The 22347-nt window shown below is 36.5% G+C and overlaps 1 protein-coding gene across 1 annotated transcript; it reads right to left on the minus strand.

The window, feature by feature from the left end:
* Nucleotides 1-5876: 5876 nt before the first annotated feature.
* Nucleotides 5877-12633, minus strand: LOC107674614 (galanin receptor type 2-like). Its single transcript, XM_016468640.1, has 4 exons — nt 12509-12633; nt 9732-9815; nt 8737-9134; nt 5877-7017 (listed from the first exon to the last, which is right to left on the minus strand). The coding sequence occupies exons 3-4, from the start codon at nt 9108-9110 to the stop codon at nt 6255-6257; spliced, it is 1137 nt and encodes a 378-aa protein (XP_016324126.1). The 5' UTR covers nt 9111-9134; nt 9732-9815; nt 12509-12633; the 3' UTR covers nt 5877-6254.
* Nucleotides 12634-22347: the final 9714 nt, after the last annotated feature.

The raw sequence follows: 22347 nt of genomic DNA on the forward strand, positions 1-22347 counted from the left end.
ATTCAGCTCCTTTTCATTATAATCAGATCCATAGAAGTGGCCCTAACAGAAGCAGTCCCCTAAAGCACATATTTTATTGGGTGTTCCTGGACAACATGTTTATTGCATATGCTATGATGTGATGGATTATGGTCTCCAGAAAGAGTCAGCTGAGCTTTTGTTATTGATTTCAGAGTGGCAGGAAGAGCACAAGGTAATTTACTCTCTTAACACCCACACGTCCATATGCACCCACAACCCACAAAATTGCTTTATATAAGTTAAAATCATTCATAACTGACTCTTACTTGTGCTACTTGAGCCGCTGTTTATGGCCCTGAAATCTTGCTATTGCTATTGTCTTCAGCAAATAATTACACTTGAATGAAGAAGCTATGTCAGGCTTGGCTGTCTAATTAAGAATCTCAACTAAGTGTCCCTTGAGCCAAATATGCAAATGACCTCAGTGGTTTCTTGATCACACGACTGGAGAACGATGGACCATAGTGAGGTTTGACGTCATGTTTAATTTGATGTGAGTGAAAAGAGGCTGTGAGGGACAGACAGAGCTGCACGATTTTGAGTTTTGCTTCACACAGCAGTTCGATCAACAATAATTTGATATAGAGGAATTTACATATTAGATGCAATACTGCCAGTTAATTAGTCTGTTTTTTTTTCTGCGACAATGGAAATTCCAAACAATGTCAAAGTGGAATAAAAACCAAACATCACAAAGTAGCTGTGTTTCGTTCCTAAATGAATCTGCATTTGTAAATGAATCTGTTGAGTGAATGATTCCATGATTGACTCATAGTTATTTCATTCCAAAAGAATCTTTGTTTTTAAATAAATCGTTCGAGTGAATGACTTCATGACTGACTCATAGTTATTTTGTTTCTGAATGAATCTGTTTTTTTTTTTACAAATTTGTTGAATGAAGGATTCCTTGACTGACTCATAGTTAATTTGTTTCTAAATGAATCTGTGTTTTTAAATGAATCGGTTGTGTGAATGATTCCATGACTGAGTCATAGTTATTTCGAATTAATCTGTGCTTTTGAACAAATCAGTTAAGCGAATGATACAAGGACTCACTTATTATAACAGTCACTGTATGAATCAGTGTATTTGAATTAATGGTTCAAATGGTTCACTCATAAAGTTGCTCAGTCACTCATAAACTTGTTGCCATCTACTGGAGTAGCCATGTAACATGCAGAAAGATTCACTGAAAAATCCCCACCGCTAATGCACAGACTGACAGTGAAAATTACTAGTGTTATTGGACTGTATATCAGCACTCTTGACTTCTTTCAGCCAATCAAATATGAGGATCAGAACTAATTGTTTATAAGATATTAGCACTGTACAGTACAATCAATTGAACAGACCATCCCTCAGAGCCTCATTTTCATTCACATCACATTTGATTAAATCTGGCATCTACCCAATCTAAAGTTCATGAACCATCTCAATTATCAAAGTCTACAGCATAATTCCACAAGTCACTGCTGTACAGTACACAAACAACTGTATCTCCCTCAATTTCCTGCTGGATCTCCTGTTCATTTGCTGTTAATAGACCAAAATAAGTGTTATTATGAAGTTTGTGTGTTTACATCCAACCGTTTTTTTGTTGTTGTTTTTTTGTTATGTCACTGTTAAATAAGCCGCAATCAATGAAACTGAAATTTACAGCAGATGTTCTTAAGTTATGAGGAACACTGAAGTGTTTGGATACTTTTTGAGACTGTTCAGTATCTAGGGAGAAATATTAAGGGGAGACACTGCAGGCAAAAACACTATTTTTTCATGCACCTGTCAATTTTGAGATTTTGGGCTTTTTGGCTTTTCATAAAGTGTTGATAAAGACTAGTGGAAACAAAACATCCAAAAGACACTGTTAAGTGCTTATTTTATAGCACTTTATCTATTTGTGTCAATAGATTTCAATTACAATACATATTTTTAAAGGCCGTTTTCTCAAAGTGAGTTTTTTCTCCTACACTGAGCCATAAATCTCCACTTCAGTAGCACTTACACACACCAAACTTTACATTTTTATTCCTGTCTATATTCTGAAGATTTTTACAGAGGGATTTGTTCATATATGATTTGCTTGATTGTATTGTATACAACATTTTATTCCCCCCAAAATTTTGAAAATATATTGTTTTCTGGCTGTTCAAAGATTTTTTTGAATTATGGAGTGACAAAAAGAGATACCCAAAATTCCCTCTGTAAAAACATTTGACTCTAATATGTCAAAAAAAATTAAACAAGAATTTTGAAACTGACTTCATCCAGTGTTCAGATTTGTGTACTAGAAATTTATGCAAATTAGCGCATATTTCATTAAAGGTGCAGTAGGAGATCTTGGAAAATGCTAACTTTAGCCTGATAGCGCTGAAAGCGAACGTCCCACCCTCACTGCAATCGCCGTCCAAAGCCCATGTTCCGAAGTGAAGTAAACGTCAATGGATTTCCCCCGCTCAGGGAGTGGGGAGCAATGAACACGGTGTAGGGATCTTATTGATCGGAACACAGTTCATGCACGTAGCTCACTTCTAACGAGCTGGCGCGAGGACTGGATTAACCGCTGGGCTACATCATGTGTCATTCACCGGTGAGAAAACTTTAAAAGTACTACAATACCAGGAAGGAAGATCGGGTTGTTGATGTTTGTCTGCCATTCTCACTCTGTCTGCACAGCATGCGTGAACGCGCTGATGACGTATCCTGTCTGCGCGAACAGGGTGCGCAGAGGTATGCTAATACATACGTTGACAGGCAGGTAGGAAAACATATTAAAACGCTCGGACCGATTGATTGGACGAACATTTCTTGATCATACGCCTTCCACAGAATATATAAATACAGACAAATACATTTAGACCACTTAACTTAATGATTGCTATCGGGATGTGAAGAGACTTTAAACCAGCATAACAAAATATGTTTCTGAAGACAATCACCTATTGCACCTTTAAATAATGCCTCATTTGCATATTTAAACATAAGATTTTAGAAAACTTGTAATACAAAAAATGTTTGCAATTATCAGTGTAATCAAACAACTGGGTAAGTAAGGTGATAACTATTAGTTAATATTTTTACCTTATTCACCTGCAGTGTCTCGCCTTAAAATGGTTACTAAAGGTTAAGTGTTCCTTTCAATGTACACTTCAGAAAAAGGTCTATTTTTGATATAGACCCAGCACAAATCATGTCACGACATGAAGTAGACTGATTAAATATGCTAACATATTGGAGAGTGTATGATTATTGGTGTTTTCTCAGTCAGCAGTGGAGTGCTAAGAGGAATATACCGAAACTAACAGGTTGCTGTATTGAGCTCCTCGTGATCTCGTAACTGGCAAAAATCCATTTCTGAGTGAAGATGAAAATTATTTATTTTCTGTGAGATCAAAGAAAAATGTTTGACATTGACGTTCATATGCTCAGATCACGTCAAACGTTAGGAAATGTTTTCTTAAAGGGGTCATATGATGCGATTTCAATTTTTCCTTTCTCTTTGGAGTGTTACAAGCTCTTGGTGCATAAAGATGATCTGTAAAGTTGCAAAGACTAAAGTCTCAAATCCAAAGAGATATTCTTTATAAAAGTTAAGAGTCAGCCACACCTACCTAAAACGGCTCGTTCTAACACGCCCCCACATACCTACGTCACGAGTCCAGCCCGGGGTCGTCACATGTGGTTGTCACAAGCCCGCCGGCCGCGCCGTTCTCAAGCCCACAGGCCGCTGCTCACTCTAGCCCGCTGGCCGTTCCTCACTCTAGGCCGCCGGCCGCCGCTCACTCTAGCCCGCCGTGTGTTTCGTTGTGAAAGTGAAACTACTTTGTTTGGTAAAGGTTGTTTCTAAAAAGTGGGGCAGTTCCAACTTTGCAAGGACAGTCTGACGCTTGTGACTCACAGCCTGTAAGTAAGTTTTTTATATTTAAAGAATTTGCCAATGTTCTTTTTAGCAACGTCATATGACCCCTTTAATTCTGTGGCTTAGCAGAAATTATGAATGATCTGTAATACCACTGAGAGCTTCAATAAATATCCTTGGATGAACTAACTGCTGTAAATATGCAGAAATGGCAGCGGATACTTAATTGTGCACGGAAGCTTTCGAATTAGCCATCAACGACTAATATGCAGAACAAGCCAATTGAGGCTTCATTTTCTTAATGTTGCGTTACTGATGAGTGCATATTGTAATATTGAAGCTTTTTAAATTTTCATGACTGGTTTGTTCCATATTTATGTGCAGTGTTTTGCTGTTATATTTTCAAAAAGCAAAGGGTGTAATACGAATAAATAGCCCATGTCCATGATTAATAAACATAAACTCAGTGCATCTGGTAGAAAATAGTGGCTGGTTTGTAATGTTTACTTACTTACTTAGCTTCTCCAAGTGTTGAAACATTATAATTTATGAAGTTTAAAAAGTCTGCCTTGAATAAGATGGAGGATGTTTTTAAAGATTGCCTCTAAAAGAAAGCTAAGAAACAAAATTAAATGATTTGTTTTCACCTTGTTTTTTCTTGTTGTAATAACTTCAGAATTGCATCTCAACTGATTGTCTTTTATGGTGCATGTGTCAGTACTTCCCTCATTCCTTTGGCTTCAAGTTGTTTTTCAATGGAAGATATTAAACTTTAATTTTCACTTAATGCTGCAGCTCTCTTATTTGAGCCTCCAGGAGAAAATACCGTTTTGATCTAGTACGAAACATCCCCCAAAGGGTGCGGTTCAAGGTTACTCAGACTACTGCTAAATGCACTGGGGTCATTTATTTGCATATATTAAAATATCATGCTGGTCCAAGAGGAATATCAGTGCACTTTTTATTGAAATTCACTGTCAACATCCAATTCAAAACTTCCAACATAGCACTCGGTATATAGCTACAGTACATTATACATAATGAATGAACTGAAGACAGATAAAGAAATATTCCAGGTTCTGTACAAGTTTGGCTAATCTGTAGCGTTTGTTTTGATTATAACAAAATAATTTTGTCATATCTTTTTCTTTTCTCTCTCTCTCTTTTGGCAAGACATTTCCAAATGAAGTGAATGTGGCCAATTTTCGAGGCTTTAACGGCTCAAATGTTACATTTATAACTTCATATAAGTGTTACATTAACTATTCTGTTAAAACGTCTGTGTTATTTGAACTGTAAAGTTGTTCTCACCTTTTTACAGTTCATTTTTGCTCTCATTTTACGGTTGTTTTAGGGTTTTAGATGTCATGTTGTAAAAATGGATATAACTTTACACAGAAAAGGTTAGTAAGCATTTCCTCTAAACTAAAATCATATTGAAAATGTCTTGTGGCTGTACTATTGACATTTATTTTAATATATATGTCCCCATTATTGGCTCCATTTACTTCAACTGTATAGGCGCCTCACTGTAACCCAGATTTTTGATCTTTTTTTAAGAAAAGGAGGCATAGTTCAACATTTTTTTATTAACGTTATATCACCATTGCTATTGATTGAGCTTAACTTGTACTGAATCCAATATATTCCTTTAAGACAGCACAAGAACCATATGTAGCAAACTGTTGGTTGTCTGCAATCTGATATTTTCTGTATAACCCTGTTTTTAGGGCTTTTGCAATGTAGTAATTGATATAAAACTCACCATTTAAATAATTTCAAGACTTTCTAAAACAGCAGGGAATATCAGAGCTTAGAAATGGAAGTAAAAGCAAGAACATACAGTACTTAACGTAAGCATATTTTTTTTAAAGAACTTGTTAAGCGAAGCTGAGGAGCATAATCAAAGAGTCCTCTTCAAAGCTTCAAGCACAGTAGGAAATCACAGCTTTGCTCACATAAAGACAAAGGGCTCTTCAGATATTAAAGCGTGTTATGCACAATAATTGGTAACAAATTTTCACAGGAGAATAGTCATCACAGCATTAAATTGAAACATGCTCAGAGGGTAACACATCAATAGAAAACAAACAGACAGTGCTGCTGAAAAAAGAAAGAGGAGGTCGTAAATAAGACACAGTTTAGCATTGGAACCAAAACAACTAAGCATAACACAAAGATGCATGTACGAGAGCCAAATTGAATGTACGTTTTCAATTTGCTCAGCGATTTGAATCTTAAATAACAACAGACTCCTCTGTGCTCACAGTCAATGCAAAACTGTGGTGATGTCGATCAAAGCTGCTGAAATCCTCCGGCTCTGTTTGAGTTTTTTAATAAGGCTTCTGTAAGGTAGCATTAGCCGTGTGCTTTATTTTCATGGCTGATTCTGGAAGGGTAACGTTATAGTCATAGTGGTGTCCTGCGGCTCTGCGAGTGGGCGGTTGACCATTTCGTTCTCGTTCTGTCTGGCGTTCTCTTCGTTCATTTGAGATACTTCAGTGGATCCTGCTTCGAAGCCAGGGACAGTGTTGGCCACATGGACCACGTGCACCTTATTTCGTCCCTTTTTGCTGAGGATGCAGCTGAAGACCTTCTTGAAGCCCTTGCGAAAGTGTTTGGACACCAGGGCGTAAACGATAGGGTTGAGGCAAGAGTTGGCGTAGGCCATACAGTGGGACAGCAGCCTGAAGGCGTAGGTGGTCTGATTGAAGGGAAAATCTCCATAAAGGTAGCACAAAATGACCACGTGGTACGGTAGCCAGCAGATGCAAAAGAGCACTGTGACTATGATGATCATCTTGGTGACCTTGCGCTTGGCTCGCTTCGACTCCGACATCCCATCGAGAGGATCCACCGCGGTCCACAGGTACTTGATGGTGCGTGTGTAGGACAAGCTCACGATGAGCACAGGAATAACATAGCCAAAAACAAAGGTGCAGGTGTCCAGAACCTTCCGGTTATGCTCTTCCCACCCTGGCACGCACACATTGCTGTTTTCGAAATCAATGAGGTCGTAGTAACTCAAATAAGGCCCGGCGAAAACAAGCGACAGGCCCCAGATGACCACCATCGCAACTACGGCATTACACGGCGTTCTCAATTCTCTGGAGCGCAGAGGGTAACGGATTGCCAGATACCTGCAAAAGAAGAAACCCACCGATCAAATGGAGCTGTGAAAAATTGTCACAGTATAATCATATATAGTAATCTTTAGTCATGTATAAAAAGAACCACAGGAAATGTTCATCAGAAGCTGAGTGGTGCTTTCTGAAATTGAGTTTGACCCGAAACGCCATATGATCAATATAGCCAGTGTGTTTCAGTGCACAAGTTGTTTTCTACCTAAAGGTGAGGTAATTGCCAATGGGGGTTCTCAGCCTCCGCTGAGCCCTGGACCATTTTTCACAGAGCAGGAAACTGTCAAATTAACATGTTTTTTTCGAAAGGTAAACACTTTCAGGGTGGATGGAGGGCAGTGGGTCTGTTGCTCAGGCTGAGAGTAACATATTATACTGGCGCATATAGGTGGCCTTGTTACATTTATGCCATTATTTCAGCAAAAAGGCTGGCTGGCTCTCCCATTCAGCTGTCTCCGGGTCAGCTCTGAAGTCCCACTCGTCACTGGTGCTTTAGTTCGACCTTAATGTTACATAATTTTAGCTAACATACCAGTAAGTGGATACGGGTGGGTGATACTAAAGCTTCTTTTTTCACTGTTTCGTTGTGAAGACAGGAATAGTGGGCTGCAGGTTTTTGGAGTTGTTTTATTAGTGAAGTGGGTCTTTGGCAATAAGTCCACTGACATTTTTGCAGTTAAACACCAACCTTTGCCAATGCAATTTGCAAGACTTCCTTGTGTTCAGGCGATCCATTTCATGATGTTATTATGCCTAGAGTTAAGTTTACTTGATAGGATTAATATTATAATCAGCATGCCCTGGTTGTCTTTAAAGATCTTTAACTTTTATGTCCCAAGGGTTGACAACATTTATTAGAACTAATAGATTTTAATTTACTTCTGATTGTTATATGAATATCACATTAAACCATTCTTCATTTGCTTGTGCTACTTTTATATTCCTTTTATATATACATTTTAGTGTTTTACCCTTGTCTGAGATCGTCTTATCATTTTATACTTTGAAAATCATGCATAAAAATATGATTGATTATGTGTTCAAAATCATATTCTGAACAAAGAATGAAATGAAGGTAAACCATTTCTATGTCTATTGTGTGAAAATTTTAATTATTCTCCCATAGGTGTCACATTATCTGCACTGGGAAATTTTGCACCTAATACATTTTGCACTTTTTTCAGAAGTTAGTGTACTTGTTTATCAAATCTGAAAACAGTGAAGATGAAATATGAGATGTGACAAAAACAAACAAATAAATAAAGGTAAATATCACCTGAGAACAGAATATTATTGTGTCATTTCCAAACTATTTTTCAAATTATGCACAAAGTGCAAAACATACACACTGCACACTGACTAAAATTCAAAAAGTGAAAAACATAATAGGACCCCTTTTATTGTGTTTATTAGGATTCATAAAATGTTAGCTATGAAATTAAACTTTACGAGACAAAGGAATTGGCTGTTTTATGTAAAAAAATTGAAAAAATTAAATAAAATAATGAAATAAATAAATAAATACATACATACAAATTCAAATTCCATCAAAACATCACTGAAATTAAAACAATGACAATTTTTCCAGTGATGTATGCATATATACACTGTACACATGGACATGATATTAACTAGAGTTAATAAACCAGTGATAGTGTGAAAAGTGTTTTAAGAGGGTTTTTCTAAAAAAAAAAAAATCCTATAGCTGAAGAAACCCACCTATCCACAGACACCGCGGCCAGGGTGAAACTGCTAGCATACATGGTGAGGTTGATGAAGAAGTGAACCACCTTGCACATGAAGGACCCGAAAACCCAACCCTCCAGGGAGTAGATGGTTGCTTGGAAAGGCACACAGAAGATGATGAAGAAGAAATCTGCTACGCTGAGGTTGAGGATGAACAGATTGGTGGTGTTGTACCCAACCTGCCCACTTCTGAGGAGCACAGCCAGTACCAGACTATTCCCAATGGTCCCTAGGAGGAAGATGAGCGAGAAGACCACAGACACAATGACACTGGCTGGGTTGAGCTGGTAGCTCTCGGAGGCGTTCCAGTGTCCCATGGCTTTATTCAGGTCCTCGTGATCTGACATTTTAAGATGTGAAGTTCCAGGGCCCTGCAAAAGGCCATAAATGATGAGACACTGGTGTAGTTTGTGCTTAGAGTCACTAGGGACTTTCTTCTCACAAAGAAAGTGAGGATTTGATGTAAAGTGCATTGTTACAGATTCTGAATCCGAATCTGAATCGCAGCATGATGAGATATAAAAGCTCTTATGAAAAGCCATATAGCTAGACCGGCACTGAGAACAAATATCAGGAGGATCAGACTCAAGATGAACATGAAAAAAGTACATTGTGATTACAAAAGATCATGAAAGCTGGTGCAAGTACAAAGAGGATTGAAGAATGAGATGGAGTCAAGACTAAAATCAATTTCAGAAGGCTATCATAACCTCTCCAAGGGCAAAAAAAAAACAAGCTGTCTTGACATCAGAGCATGTCTCCATATGGTTGAGAACTAATCAAAATGAAAATAGACAAATTTACTTTGTATTCATCAGGGATCTTAGAGGAGAGTTGTTTGGGGATAAAAATATAGATGAATCAATGTGTCATGATATTATGGACTGAATAGAGTGCCATACATTGGATTATATTAGCATTTTGTTGTTGGTTTAACCTACCAAATGAGAAGGAATGCAATTGCCTACCAGCAGTTAATTTCACAGTGTGTCCCAGTAGGTGTTGCTCAGAAACAGTCAGCATCGATTTCTCCACTTCAAATATTGATCAGGCTATAGGAAGAAAAAAAAGACCTCACTTTTTATATTTTACATTAACAAGCACACAGATTGAATATTATATTGTTATCAAGGAATGGAAACATCTTCCCAGTAAATAATATTTTTATAGCACCATAAATATGTTTTTGATTGATTTTACTTTTAATGGAGATTATTTCCATTTCAAACTAGTTAATTTCTGTTTACATGTGATTTACATGCCGAATCAGATTACACTGCAAAAACAGGATACATTTATTTGAGAAGCAAAATTATGTGAAATAAGACTTGTTTTCATTCATTTTATTTATAATGTTTTGGTAGATTTAAATCCTGAAAAAAAATTGACATGGGATAAGAAAAAATTGGGGTGAAGAAAATCCTAATTCCAGATATATTCCTAATATATTCAATTTTGCTTCTCAAGTAAGTTGTTCTTGTTTTAAGGATATTTAGATATTCTACTAAAACACCAATATTACAAACCAATAATAGTGATGAAGAAATTGTTTTAATAATTACAATTAAATTAATAAAAATATTTAATAAAATATAAATTATATAATTATATAAATTCTTTAAACATGATATTTAATATGTAAAAAATGCAATAGGTGACATCTAGATAAATAATGCAAATCTGAAATGGCAAAGGCTTTTCAAAGAGCATTTGTTAAGTGAGGACAAGCAAGAGCTTTCAGGCAATTGGGCTAGCAAATGTAGAGCTGTGCTCCCTAATAGGCTGACAAAGTGCATGCTAAAAGTGTGATATATCCAGGTGACAATAAAAAAAGGAGTATGCAGAATATAGGTGACTAATCCTCTTCATGCAGAAATGTGGACATGTCCTATTAGGCTATAATTGGCTGTCGGGGATTCATCATGATATAATTAAAATGCTGATCTTCTGTCACTCTTCTAAAACAATTTCATTACACTTACTGATTGTTTTGTTTGATGAAACAACGTAAACTGCACGATCAGATGATATTGCTGAGATTTTTTTTTCTCTAGCAGCAACAGAGCGTGACTCATTATTTAGCAAGACCTTTATAGTGGTAAATGAATAGGAAGCTGTTTATTCTGAGAGGTAAAGCTCTCCTCGACACATTCATCACAGTTATTTTCTTGCTTCTGCAAATACTTTATAGGTAATTGAGAGTAAAGAGGAAATCGGAAAGGGACAGAAGGAGAGGAGAGAAAGAGGAGAAAAAAAAGAAAGACATTTCAACAGATGGGTTTCCTTTAAACAAATTACAGTGGTTTGTTGATGTGTATTAACTATAGCAATCTAAAAAAAATGCTGGGTTAAAACAACCCATTTTGTGTTGTTTTGGCAACCCAGTGCTGGGTTGTTTTAGCCCAGCTGGTTGGGTTAAATGTTTGACCCAACATGGTGGGTCGTTTATTTACCTCAACTATTATTTAAAAATTACTATTGATGGCTTAAAATGAACCAAAAATAGGTTGGAAATTAAAAATCACACACAGAAATATAGTTTCAGCGGTCAGTGTGATTGACCCAGCCACTAACCCAACAGCTGGGTAACACAAAAACCACCCAACACTGGAAAAAATAACATAGCATGTGACCCAGAAGGCTCAACCCAACGATTGGGTTAAAAAAAATAACCCAGCATTTTTCTTTTGAGGTGAAGTAATCTCAGAAGCAATCAATTATTTCTAAACAGTAGCTTTAAAAGCCTCTCTTTTGTCATCTTACTCTCTTAACATAGAGGTGTTTTCAGAAATGACTTGAAAACTGCCAATGCTTTTTAAAGGCTTTTTAAAGGCTCTGAAGCATATCAGCTCTGAATCAGTGAATTATGCTACAGCATTATTGATCAGACTGTACAAACTCTTTTGTAGAATCAATTTCGGGGATTAGGTTGATACTACACCAGTATATGTGTTAAAGCTTTGAGACAGAGACACCACTTAAGTCGGCGCTGGCAGGACAAATGTTTTCGCTTTTCTGGCTTTTGGCATATCTTTCTTTGTTTTGGCTTCTCTGAGCAATTCCCTTTGTAAACACACTTGACTGTCCTTCATGTGAAGCCAGCTAACTAGCTGCCAGCGAATATAACATGAAGTGTCCTTCAAGAAGCAGGGCTGTTAAACTGATCCCTTTGGTTACAGTCACGGAGTGCATCCGTTTGGTCACTTGACAAATGGCACACCGAACCTCCTCACACAGCACCACATGTCTCTCTAACCCCCTTTCAAACTCATTTGCCATTTAAAATTAAGTCAAACTTTCATGAACTCTTGATCCAAATAAAAGCATCTCAGAACTACGATTTCAAAAGAGACTAATTCTAACAAAGACATAAAAATAACATCAAAATATATTGGAAAATGTTGTAAAGGAAGCATGCAAAATGCAGCATGTATAAATATTCTAAATAAAGCATACTAAATAGAGTATACAGACACATTAAAGAAAGAAACAACGTAACAGATGCATTACATGTAAAATATGCATGATATAAATGCATTTTGCAGACTAAAGATATATTTACATAAATAAAGATAAGTTATCCAAGGTCATCATAGAAATATACATACATACATACATATTAAACATCATTCTTGAGATGTTATGGAAAATGTCAATCTGTTCTAACTGTAAAAGCCAGAGAGCCAACATAACATCCTAGAATCTGATGACAGTATGAGAATTTAAATCAGTTGCTTTTACTTACCAGTTTATGGGATGAACAATGACTGAATATCCACGATTTAGATTCATTGTGATTCTGAGAAGCTTCTGGTGTCCAGGCAAGCTAGTGGTGCTTGCAGAATGTAACAGTACTTGAACAGCCCTCATCTCCTCTAATTCCGCTTCTCCGTTTCTCTATGCATTCCCTCCCTCACTCCCCCTCACATATGAAGGCTCCTCCTCCACATCGTGGTAAAGGCTCACACTTCACTGCAAGAGAGAGAGAACGTGCAGTGTTTCTTTCAACACGTACATTCCTACAAAGATCTTTTCATGTGCGTTACTAATGCTGAACCTGATACGCACACACACAAATCTAGAATATTAACCTGGTAAATTATTCAGAATGAGGCCTTCGTGGTCAGATGGTATTTTCTTTTTGCATCACGTTTTGCACATGGGCAATTTTCCTTTTAGAAGCATAATTTAGAAATGTATTGGAATATATTTCCCAAGAGCATTTTTTTCAATTGGATACGCACTATGACCAAATCAATACACCTTTAAGGCATCATTGCTCATGATAATATGACAGAAGGAAGGCATTTCTGCAAAACTGTTTCTGTTGCTTCTTCCCAAATATCACAGTTATTGTTTTGGGAAATTGCGCTGCAGCACATTTTACATTGTGAATACTTGTGCAATAATAGTGTCCTTTCAGCTGTGTAATATGACGCCTGTCTACAGGTTCTGCTCTCCTGTATGACACTGTTTATGTGAGACACATGCAATTTATTTATTTATGTATATATTTATGTCCTTGGAGCATACACTAAGCCCAAGAAAAAATTCCCTATAAGGGGACAATAAGTATATTGTATCATAATATATTTGTCTCAAATCTGAAATCAAAAGTGACTTCATATCTCTTTTTTCACGTTTTCATCAGTCACAAGAATAGCCAAACACATACTTTTTGAACAGGATGATCAGGGTATATTGTACATATTTTGTCTTCTCTGAAACATTTAAGTATCTTCCATAGCTTCTGAAAGGCAAACAAACAAACAAAAAAAATCACTCATGATCACCTTGTTCAAAAGTTTACACCCCCAGCTCTTAATGCATTGTGTTTCCTTCTTGAGCATCAGTGAATATTTTCACCCTTTGTAATAGTTGTGTATCCATCAGTTGTCCTCAGAGGAAGACGAAGAGGAATTATATTTACTGTGTGCTTGCTTTTCGTTTGCAAAAGGGTCTTTTGGGTCACAACTGCGTAATACAACACAGTACTGCCTTTGAAATTCATCTATGAATAATGCACAGCTCAGACCACACAACTTGTGCTACTTTACAATATAGTGCACGTAGAATGGTTTCTGTCTTCTTACATGATATTACTTCCACATTCTCCATTTCTATACCCAAATGAGGATTTTTTCCCAACTTGATGATGGAAAATGAACAAAACCCATTTCAGCAGTATAGTAACTCAATCCACACAGACTATAATGACGTCCTCTCAGAGACCTGTCACTCTAGGATTTCCCCGCTAATGTTCAAGCACCTTAAATCAGATGAAATCATGTAGCCACATCCAAATGGGATGCCACCCGTTCTTCTGTCATGCACAACCTATGACCAGATCAGGTCACAGTACTTGACAGTGACACAATTGATGCATTTTTGTCTGATTTATACAGACACATTCATTTGTATTAAAACCATTTCTTTCAAAATGGTTGACCTAAGGTTCTCATTTTCACCTACAGGCATTTTTAGAACAAACCACACTGTTTTATACACGTGTCAGCACTGACAGATTTTTACTTTAAATTCTGCACATTCTTGCAGCTGTCATGCTTGTTTAAAAGTACAACATGACAGGTACAGAGTTCACATTACTAAGAGAGAGGCTTCAATAAAACAGTTAATCATCGCTAATAAGAATTCAGTATGATGTTTGTGTTTTTATTGACGTATACTGTATTTCTTTATGGTAAAGGTGTCCTTATTGTTATTTTCAGTTCTTCACTTGGGGGTTTTGAATTGCTGTGATGAAAATTCTAGAAATGGGGTAGAGTTGGTCACTGGGGAACACTGCTACTTTGATGAAGACTATGGGAATGGATCCCTCAAGCAGACGGGGCTTGAATACAAAGAGCATCATTATAGTTAGGACCTCTGAATGATTGTGCTGTTGTTGTGCAGTGTGAGATCCAGCCGAATGCCTAATTTCATGCCGTCTTTTTCTTACTTTCATTTATATTATTGATTTCTAAATGATTATTCTTCAAGTAGGCTAAAAGGCAGGATGCATGATATTTTTATGTTGTCTCTTGTCTGTGCACTGTATGTGTATTTGTTATTCATAATGGGGAATTTGTAATATAAGTTGCCACTGAGATAAAGAGCGGAAGGCTATGTGGTCCATTTGTGGAAATGAACTGAAACATTGAAATCCTCTGTTCTTGTGTGACCACTGTGTCCTAATAGCAAGTTATGAATGCATATGTAATTGTATGGTCCATTTGTGGAGCTAAATTAGGAGCTGCTGAAGATGTCACTTCTGCCATTTAGGTATTTTCCAAATGAACCGGCACTTACCACCAAAATTAATGAATAAACTTCCCAAATTTAAGGTAATGGTGTTGTTTTCACAAATATCAGCATCATTGGAAATGTGATATTGATTTTTATACAACAGTTCAGTTTACTTCGTTTACATCCAAGATGTAGATGAGTTTGTTTGTTCATGGGAAAAGATTTGGAGAAATTTAGCATCGCTTGCTCACCAATGGATCATCTGCAGTGAATGGGTGCCGTCAGAATGAGAGTCCAAACAGCTGATAAAAACGTCATAATAATTCACAAGTAATCCACACACAAGACTCCAGTCCATCAGTTAACATCTTGTGAAATGAAAATCTGTAAGAAACAAATCCATCATCAAGGCATTTTAACTTGAATCCATCTTCTGACCAAAATATGACTCCATAATCTATAATTAATAATAATAATAATATCCTCCATTGAAAAAGTTAATCTTTTATCCTCTCACATCAAAATCCATTCTATTTGTTTCTAGCTGTTTTGGACTGTTTCCACTTGTAAATGGTGATTGATCTGTGCATCACGACTTTTTTAATATTGCAAATTTCGATTTGTGAGACTTGCTGCCAACTACAGGCAGGTTTACTTTCATATTTAAAGTATTATTTAATTTTTAAAAATAATTTCAGATTTTTATATTCAAAGTGTTATACACTGAACAAACTTATAAACGCAACACTTTTGTTTTTGCCCCCATTTTTCATGAGCTGCACATTTTAGAGTGGCCTTTTAATGTGGCCAGCCTAAGGCACACCTGTGCAATAATCATGCTGTCTAATCAGCATCTTGATATGCCACACCTGCGAGGTGGATGGATTATCTCGGCAAAGGAGAAGTGCTCACCAACACAGATTTAGACAGATTTGTGAACAATATTTGAGAGAAATAGGCCTTTTGTGTACATAGAAAAAGTCTTAGATCTTTGAGTTCAGCTCATGAAAAATGGGGGCAAAAACAAAAGTGTTGCGTTTATAATTTTGTTCAGTGTATTTAAAACATTAATCTCATAACATTATTTATGCAATTGTAACTGCAATGTAAATGCATTCATACCTCCTCTCTCCATAGCTGCATCAAACAGTCTGTGTAAATGCATCTAAATAACACTTCAGATAAAGTTTCTGTGCCACTACTGTAGTGCAAAATGGATTTTGTTGAAAAAAGCAAAAGAAAGTACAGCATCTGGATTATTAACACACTCAATATGAATGTCTGCCCATCTCAGACTGCAGCCTAAGAGTTTTCAAAAGCTCTGTAGTGGAAGTCAAGTGTAGGTCAACTCTAGTAATTTCAGCACAGTTTCTTCAGTTGCTGAAAAACTGAAACCTATTGGGATTTTACACCGCACGTTTAAGTCTGTTTTCTGTTTTCTTTTCCATACATCTTGTCCAAAGTTAAAATATTTAAACACAGCACAATCAAATGAAATTCATAGCACATTCTGAGAATTTTCCCTTGTCGTCATGGCAACACAAGCAGCAAAATCTGGGTCAACTAGTGTGAGTCTCTAGATCAGAAATTATCCTAAAATTATCTCTAATAGTTTTTAAAAAAGCAGTGTCACTGGGTGTTATTGTCACCCATTTCTTTGTCTATATTTATAAGTATATGTATTTTTCCCAGTATAGAATAAATAAACGTGACCATCTTCATTTCCGCTTTTCCTTTGAAGAGAGGTTTTCTTGGATCTGAGTAATCTGTCACATCTGTTTAAGCTGGCTTGCAAGTATGACTAGGACAAACTTTCTTTTTCAAAAGAATATTTGTCAATGCAACACAGAAAGATCAAGACCTTCCTTGCTATAGTTCATATTCATGGCTTTATTTGCTATGAAATATTTATAATAATGTTTCATATTTTGACTCATCACTGATTTTTTTTCTTTTTCTTTTCTTTCTTTCTTTTTTTTTGTGCATTATTCATCTTCTTCATTCTGTCTAAAACCATTACCATAATGGCAACCAGTTATAGCAGAATAAACGGGTGGACAGAGAAACCACGCTTCACAAGCACTCATCTCATCTCACACTGTGCAACCCTGACAAAACTGCTTTTTAAATAACTGCATGAATTTTAGCATAGTTTGTTTGCTTAATCATGTCATTTGGATATTCTTAAAAGGGTGGACAGTGTGGGAGGAGAAGTGACAAAACGTCCATCAGCCAGATGGTTGGAATATTCATCACTAAACACTACAAGAGAACATCAACCATGTAAAAGTCATGTATGAAGAGTGATGTTTTCAATCTGTCAGTTTTGCAGTTACGGTCCAGTACAGTCAATTTTTTAAAATAGGTTTTGAAAACACAAAGCTGATTAAAGGTGACCGGAGAATGACAGGCAGTAAAAAAAATTATATAAATTATGCATGTTTCCTTGACTAGCATGAATCAAAGACAAGCCTGCCCAGAAGCATTTGAATTAAGAGGTCCACAGGTTGATGTTGGACCTTGATCCTCACTAGACACAAAGTATTCAGCTCACTTTAAGAGTCTGCCTTTATTTTCAACAGTGGCAGACTCAATAGCGTGCATTGTAATAGCACAGAGGTCTGAGCATTAAGGCCATGTTGCACATAGAATGGTTCAATTAAACCGACTGGTAAATGCTTTGAAGAAACCAAATTTAAAGTGTAGCATAGCTGTAAATCACCAGCCTGATATAGAATTTCAGAGGTTTTGTATTACATTAGCTAGGCCTATTTATCAGTTTCATTGCATTTACTTTCTCGGTGGCACAGCCTGGCTCTTGCAGGTCACTGAGTGAGTCAAATCTTGATTCATTAGCTGTTCTGTCAGATTCAGTTCATTCAGTGAAGGATTTGACAGATGGATTCAAACCGATAACTTGTAAGTCACTGTGAACTATTCATTATGAAAACACACTTCCAGGTTATAAAAGTAATTTGTTCATGAATTAAACTGTAGGTGGCGCTCTGTTATTTTGTGTGTGTGCTGTGAAGCTCTTGAGGAGTGTCGCTGCTGAAGCAGTGCAGAAAACAGCTGTGATCTGCGACACACTCCCAGGAATGAACTGAAAATACCTGCTCTGCTCCACTCAATCCACTGCAGGAGTTGTGCCACTGTAGCCTGCAAATTGTAGTAATTTCAATTGGAACAGCTGATCACACGAATTTGCTGCATTGACCAACAGAAAGCTGATGGAACTGCAAGCATCTTTTCTGTGAGACTGTTTGATGAGTATTGACAACAGACAATGAATCCTTCTTTTTTTTGTGATAACACCTTTACGACGATTCACAAAACAGATTTTGTTTTTTGTGGTTGCGCTGCCTTTTTATTATTTTTCTTCTTAAACATGCGCTTGATGGATGTTTTTGACCATTGTGTTGCATCTCACTGCTTTTCAGCTTCTTGTGTATACATGCCGAAGTTTAACGTTTAAAAATGTGCCTCAAAGCCCTTTGCCCTTTTCCATTTCTCAGAGTTGCGTCTCACATTTACACTCTTTAACCCACAATTTGGTAACCGACAGTTTACATTAAATACACTTTCTGCTCAGGTGTCAGACAACAATGTAGTATGCTTGAGAATCAATTAGTCTATTTTTAACAGTGTTTCAGTCAGCGACAGTGGATATCACCCATACATATTTCAAATCAGCAACAAAATCTGAAATTAACTGCCCCATAAATGTTGTTCCTTATGCTCAAATAGAGTTAAAAAGGCTTATTTTTCAGACTAGACCAGCCAAGCGTCAGGTTTTTATGGGAACCGGAGTTTATAACGGCAGCTGCAGTGATGCAATGACTTTACTAATCAGCGATTGGCTCTTTCACTTAGAAGGAGGTGCATATTCCACCATATTGGCGTTGCAGTTTCTCCCATTCATAAGTAATAGAAGTGAACCGTCTTTGTCACCTTTCTTTCACCTTTCACCTTTATTTATATAGTGCTTTTAACAATACAGATTGTGTCAAAGCAACTGAACAGCATTAATTAGGAATTAGGAAATAGATAAATTAAATTAATAAATAGTGTGTCAATAATGCAAAATTACAAAATAGTATCTTTGCAATCATTTGCAATCAAGTCAACGATAGCGCTGGAAATGGATATCTAGATATCTTTGTATATCTATAGTCTTTGATGTCGGCTACTGTGTACAGTCTGTTCCAATACGAAACCATTACTGTTGCATCCCTGTGATGTTCAATGACAGGAAATCAAAGCTTCTCTCTTCACTCAGACACCCACGTTTTTTAACAAATGCACTCTAAACTACATTCAGCTGCTTCTTGTACTGCTTTGTGGCTTATAACGACAGAGATAATGATTGTGACATTTCGAACTTGCAGAGAATAGAACCCCATTCATTGGCTAATTGCTCTCCTGTACCTCAAGTCAGTAAATGACTGGCTTAATTAGGCAGCATGTCCTTGTGTCTGCTCATCACTGGACCGCTGTCTGGGTTCAGAGGTTAGAAACCGACAGACAGCTCCCTTCCTCCAGCTCTTACATCTAGTGAGATAATATTCTGCAAACGTTGTGCAATAAGCTCCTTTACATCCAGTCATTTTCACGGCGTAAAACTTCTCTAAACAGCTATTTATCTGCACCGCAAGACCTGTCAGTGTGTAGCAAACACATTGATTGCATAATAACTGCAGAATAAGATCACGTCTGTGGCATAATGGTCAACAAGCTTACTCATTCTTACTAAACCATCATTCCTGTCCCTTGTTAAATATAATCAATACCATAATTTATGCAATGCAAAAGAGCAAACGATCATGCTTCACGCACATTAATGATACACAAGCACAAATCTGATTTGAGTCTACTTCACTTTTTAGGCTTTTAATCATTATCTGTGTGTGTGTGTGTGCAATGTCTGTTTTTTTTTCATTTAAATGTCTTTTATCTTTTGTCATCTTCATCAGTGAGAGATTGAGAGAGATAATCGTGACACAGCTGCATTATAATTCAGTTTTGAGCATTACTGTTGTCACTTGCCTTTATTTTTGTCATTGAGGAATCAATCTGACACGTACACAATAACAATATATCATTTGATGCTTCAAATTACAAGAAGTGTCTGATATACATGTGTGTCAGTGTGCATGGGCTGGGTGAATACGCTCATACAGAGCAATGTGATAAGCCTCCACTGAGTGATTCAATGTATGTGCGTCACTGTGAAAAAACATCACACCGCTTGAGAGGGCTTGAAACTTACATAAAAATACTATAGGCTGTGTGTCATTTCAGATGCACCTAACAGATGTGCCATCAGGTTGGTTTCACAGAATGTTCATTGACTGAAAGTGTGAGATTGAAATTGAAGATTATTTATTTGCCATGTGTGGATGTGTGTGAATTGGGATGTTGTTGTTTTATAGACTTGCTTGACTGCAAAAAAACAACAACAGTGTTTGTACAAATAACAGTAGGTGTGTGTGGAAAATGCAGGCAGCAAGGCAATGTAGTGAGCTGAAAATGATGTAAACAAAGCATTGACAGTACATAAAATTGATATTGTGCAAGCTATGCTAGAGGCTAGGCAAAGCCTTGAGGGTATCATAATGTACAATATAGCTTGTGTGAACGAAATAATGTGGAGGGAAAAAATCTATGTATAATAATCAAAAGAAAGATCATGTTATCGTGGTGAAAACAGCAGGAGAGTGTGCACTATAGCAAAGTGGAATGCATTAATGCACAGAAAAAAAATCTATAAAAATCTGAATGTATGAGAAGCTTACTTTCTTTCTGTTTATAATGCATATTGCCTGGGGGAAGAGGTGTTTTGAATCCTGGTTTTTAATGTGATTCAGATTCTAGTGTTGTAGCATTTCTTTTCACACCTTATTGAGATCAGGTTTATTACCAGGCTTATTATTGTTAACTAAAACTATAAAATAAAAAAAATAATCATTAACTGACTGTGTGAGTTAAAATATAGAAAATATAAAAATGTAAACTTATTTTATTTCAGATAGTTGCCAAGGCAACATTTGTCATTTTTGCTTAGTCTAAGTTCAAGTAATAAAACAAAAATAAAACTTACAAAATCTATACAAACATATTTGAAATAAATACAAATGAATGAAACACAAAAATCTTTAACTAAAATTAAAATGAATTCAGAAAAAAAAAAAAAAAAAAACTAATTTATTCTATTAACAAAAACTATATCAATGATACTAACAGTACACTGATGTGTTGGAGGCTTGGAGCACATGGCTGAATGTTATTGTGAATGAAGTTCAATCCATCATTTTGTCGCAGAAGTAATGTTACGAAATTATGACTTTAGAACCACTGGATTCATAAAAAATATAAAATCAATTATTAAATATAAAAAATTATATGAATATAAAATTATAAAATAACCTTCAGACTTTTGGTATTTTAGTTTGGTTTTATGTAGCACTGTATGTTAGCCATAAATTTAATATGCATATGCCTTCAGAAACTGTCTGCATACTGAGAATTCTAAAGCTAGTTCTTTTTAAACACTTCACCGAACTAAGATCACTGTTTCATCATGGCTAACAATTAGCAATTAGGCTAATTACTGTTGTGCTTTGTGTGCTGTGGTTTAAAGGTTTGTAACCACAGTAGGAATGCAAAATAACAGCACATTATAGCCTATTCATTCATATTTTGTACTGCGACATAGTCTTGCATTTTCAAAACTATATTAACTTGAATATTGATTAACTTGCTGAAAGAATGATCATAGTTTGTAGATCATAATTTGTGTATGTATGTATTGTACAGTGATTTATGGGCTAAACAAATTGGCACTTGATTTCCGATGTAACAAATTTTGAGAAGAAGAAAAAAAAAAAACACCAACTCAGACTACACTCCACATAGTGCATCCTTGACATCCCTCAGGACTTCAGGACTCGCTGAGTATTTTCTCCAGTAGGTTTCATCTCCTTCTGAGAGATTGATTAAAAAAAAGAACAGTGCTCTATATATATCAGCATCTGCTCTAAAGAGACAGCTGCCTTCCTGTAAGGATTTCATCAAGAACAATGGCATGAAACGTCTCGGTTACGTATGTAACCCTCGTTCCCTGAAGGAGGGAACGGAGACGTCACGTCGGTGACTGACAAATTGGGATCTCGCTTCGGGAGACCAATCTACTTCGAGTGTAACTAAACGAGCCAATGCACATTGGCATGCAATTATTGACACTGAGAAAACGTACCCGTTCCATTTGGAACAGGGATGCTGCGGAAGCCCCATCCTTCCCGAAGGAGGTTTCGGAAGCAAATACACATATAGCATCAG

Source organism: Sinocyclocheilus anshuiensis, unplaced genomic scaffold (genome assembly GCF_001515605.1).
Source record: "Sinocyclocheilus anshuiensis isolate Anshui unplaced genomic scaffold, SAMN03320099.WGS_v1.1 scaffold152, whole genome shotgun sequence".
Lineage (NCBI taxonomy): Eukaryota > Metazoa > Chordata > Actinopteri > Cypriniformes > Cyprinidae > Sinocyclocheilus > Sinocyclocheilus anshuiensis.

What these genes read in the sequence shown, in the direction of transcription:
- LOC107674614 (XM_016468640.1), bottom strand. Translation starts at nt 9,110, where the DNA reads ATGTCAGATCACGAGGACCTGAATAAAGCCATGGGACACTGGAACGCC. An exon ending in GCCGCGGTGTCTGTGGATAG is followed by an intron (nt 7,018 to 8,736) that starts GTGGGTTTCTTC and finishes CTTCTTTTGCAG; the next exon opens with GTATCTGGCAATCCGTTACC.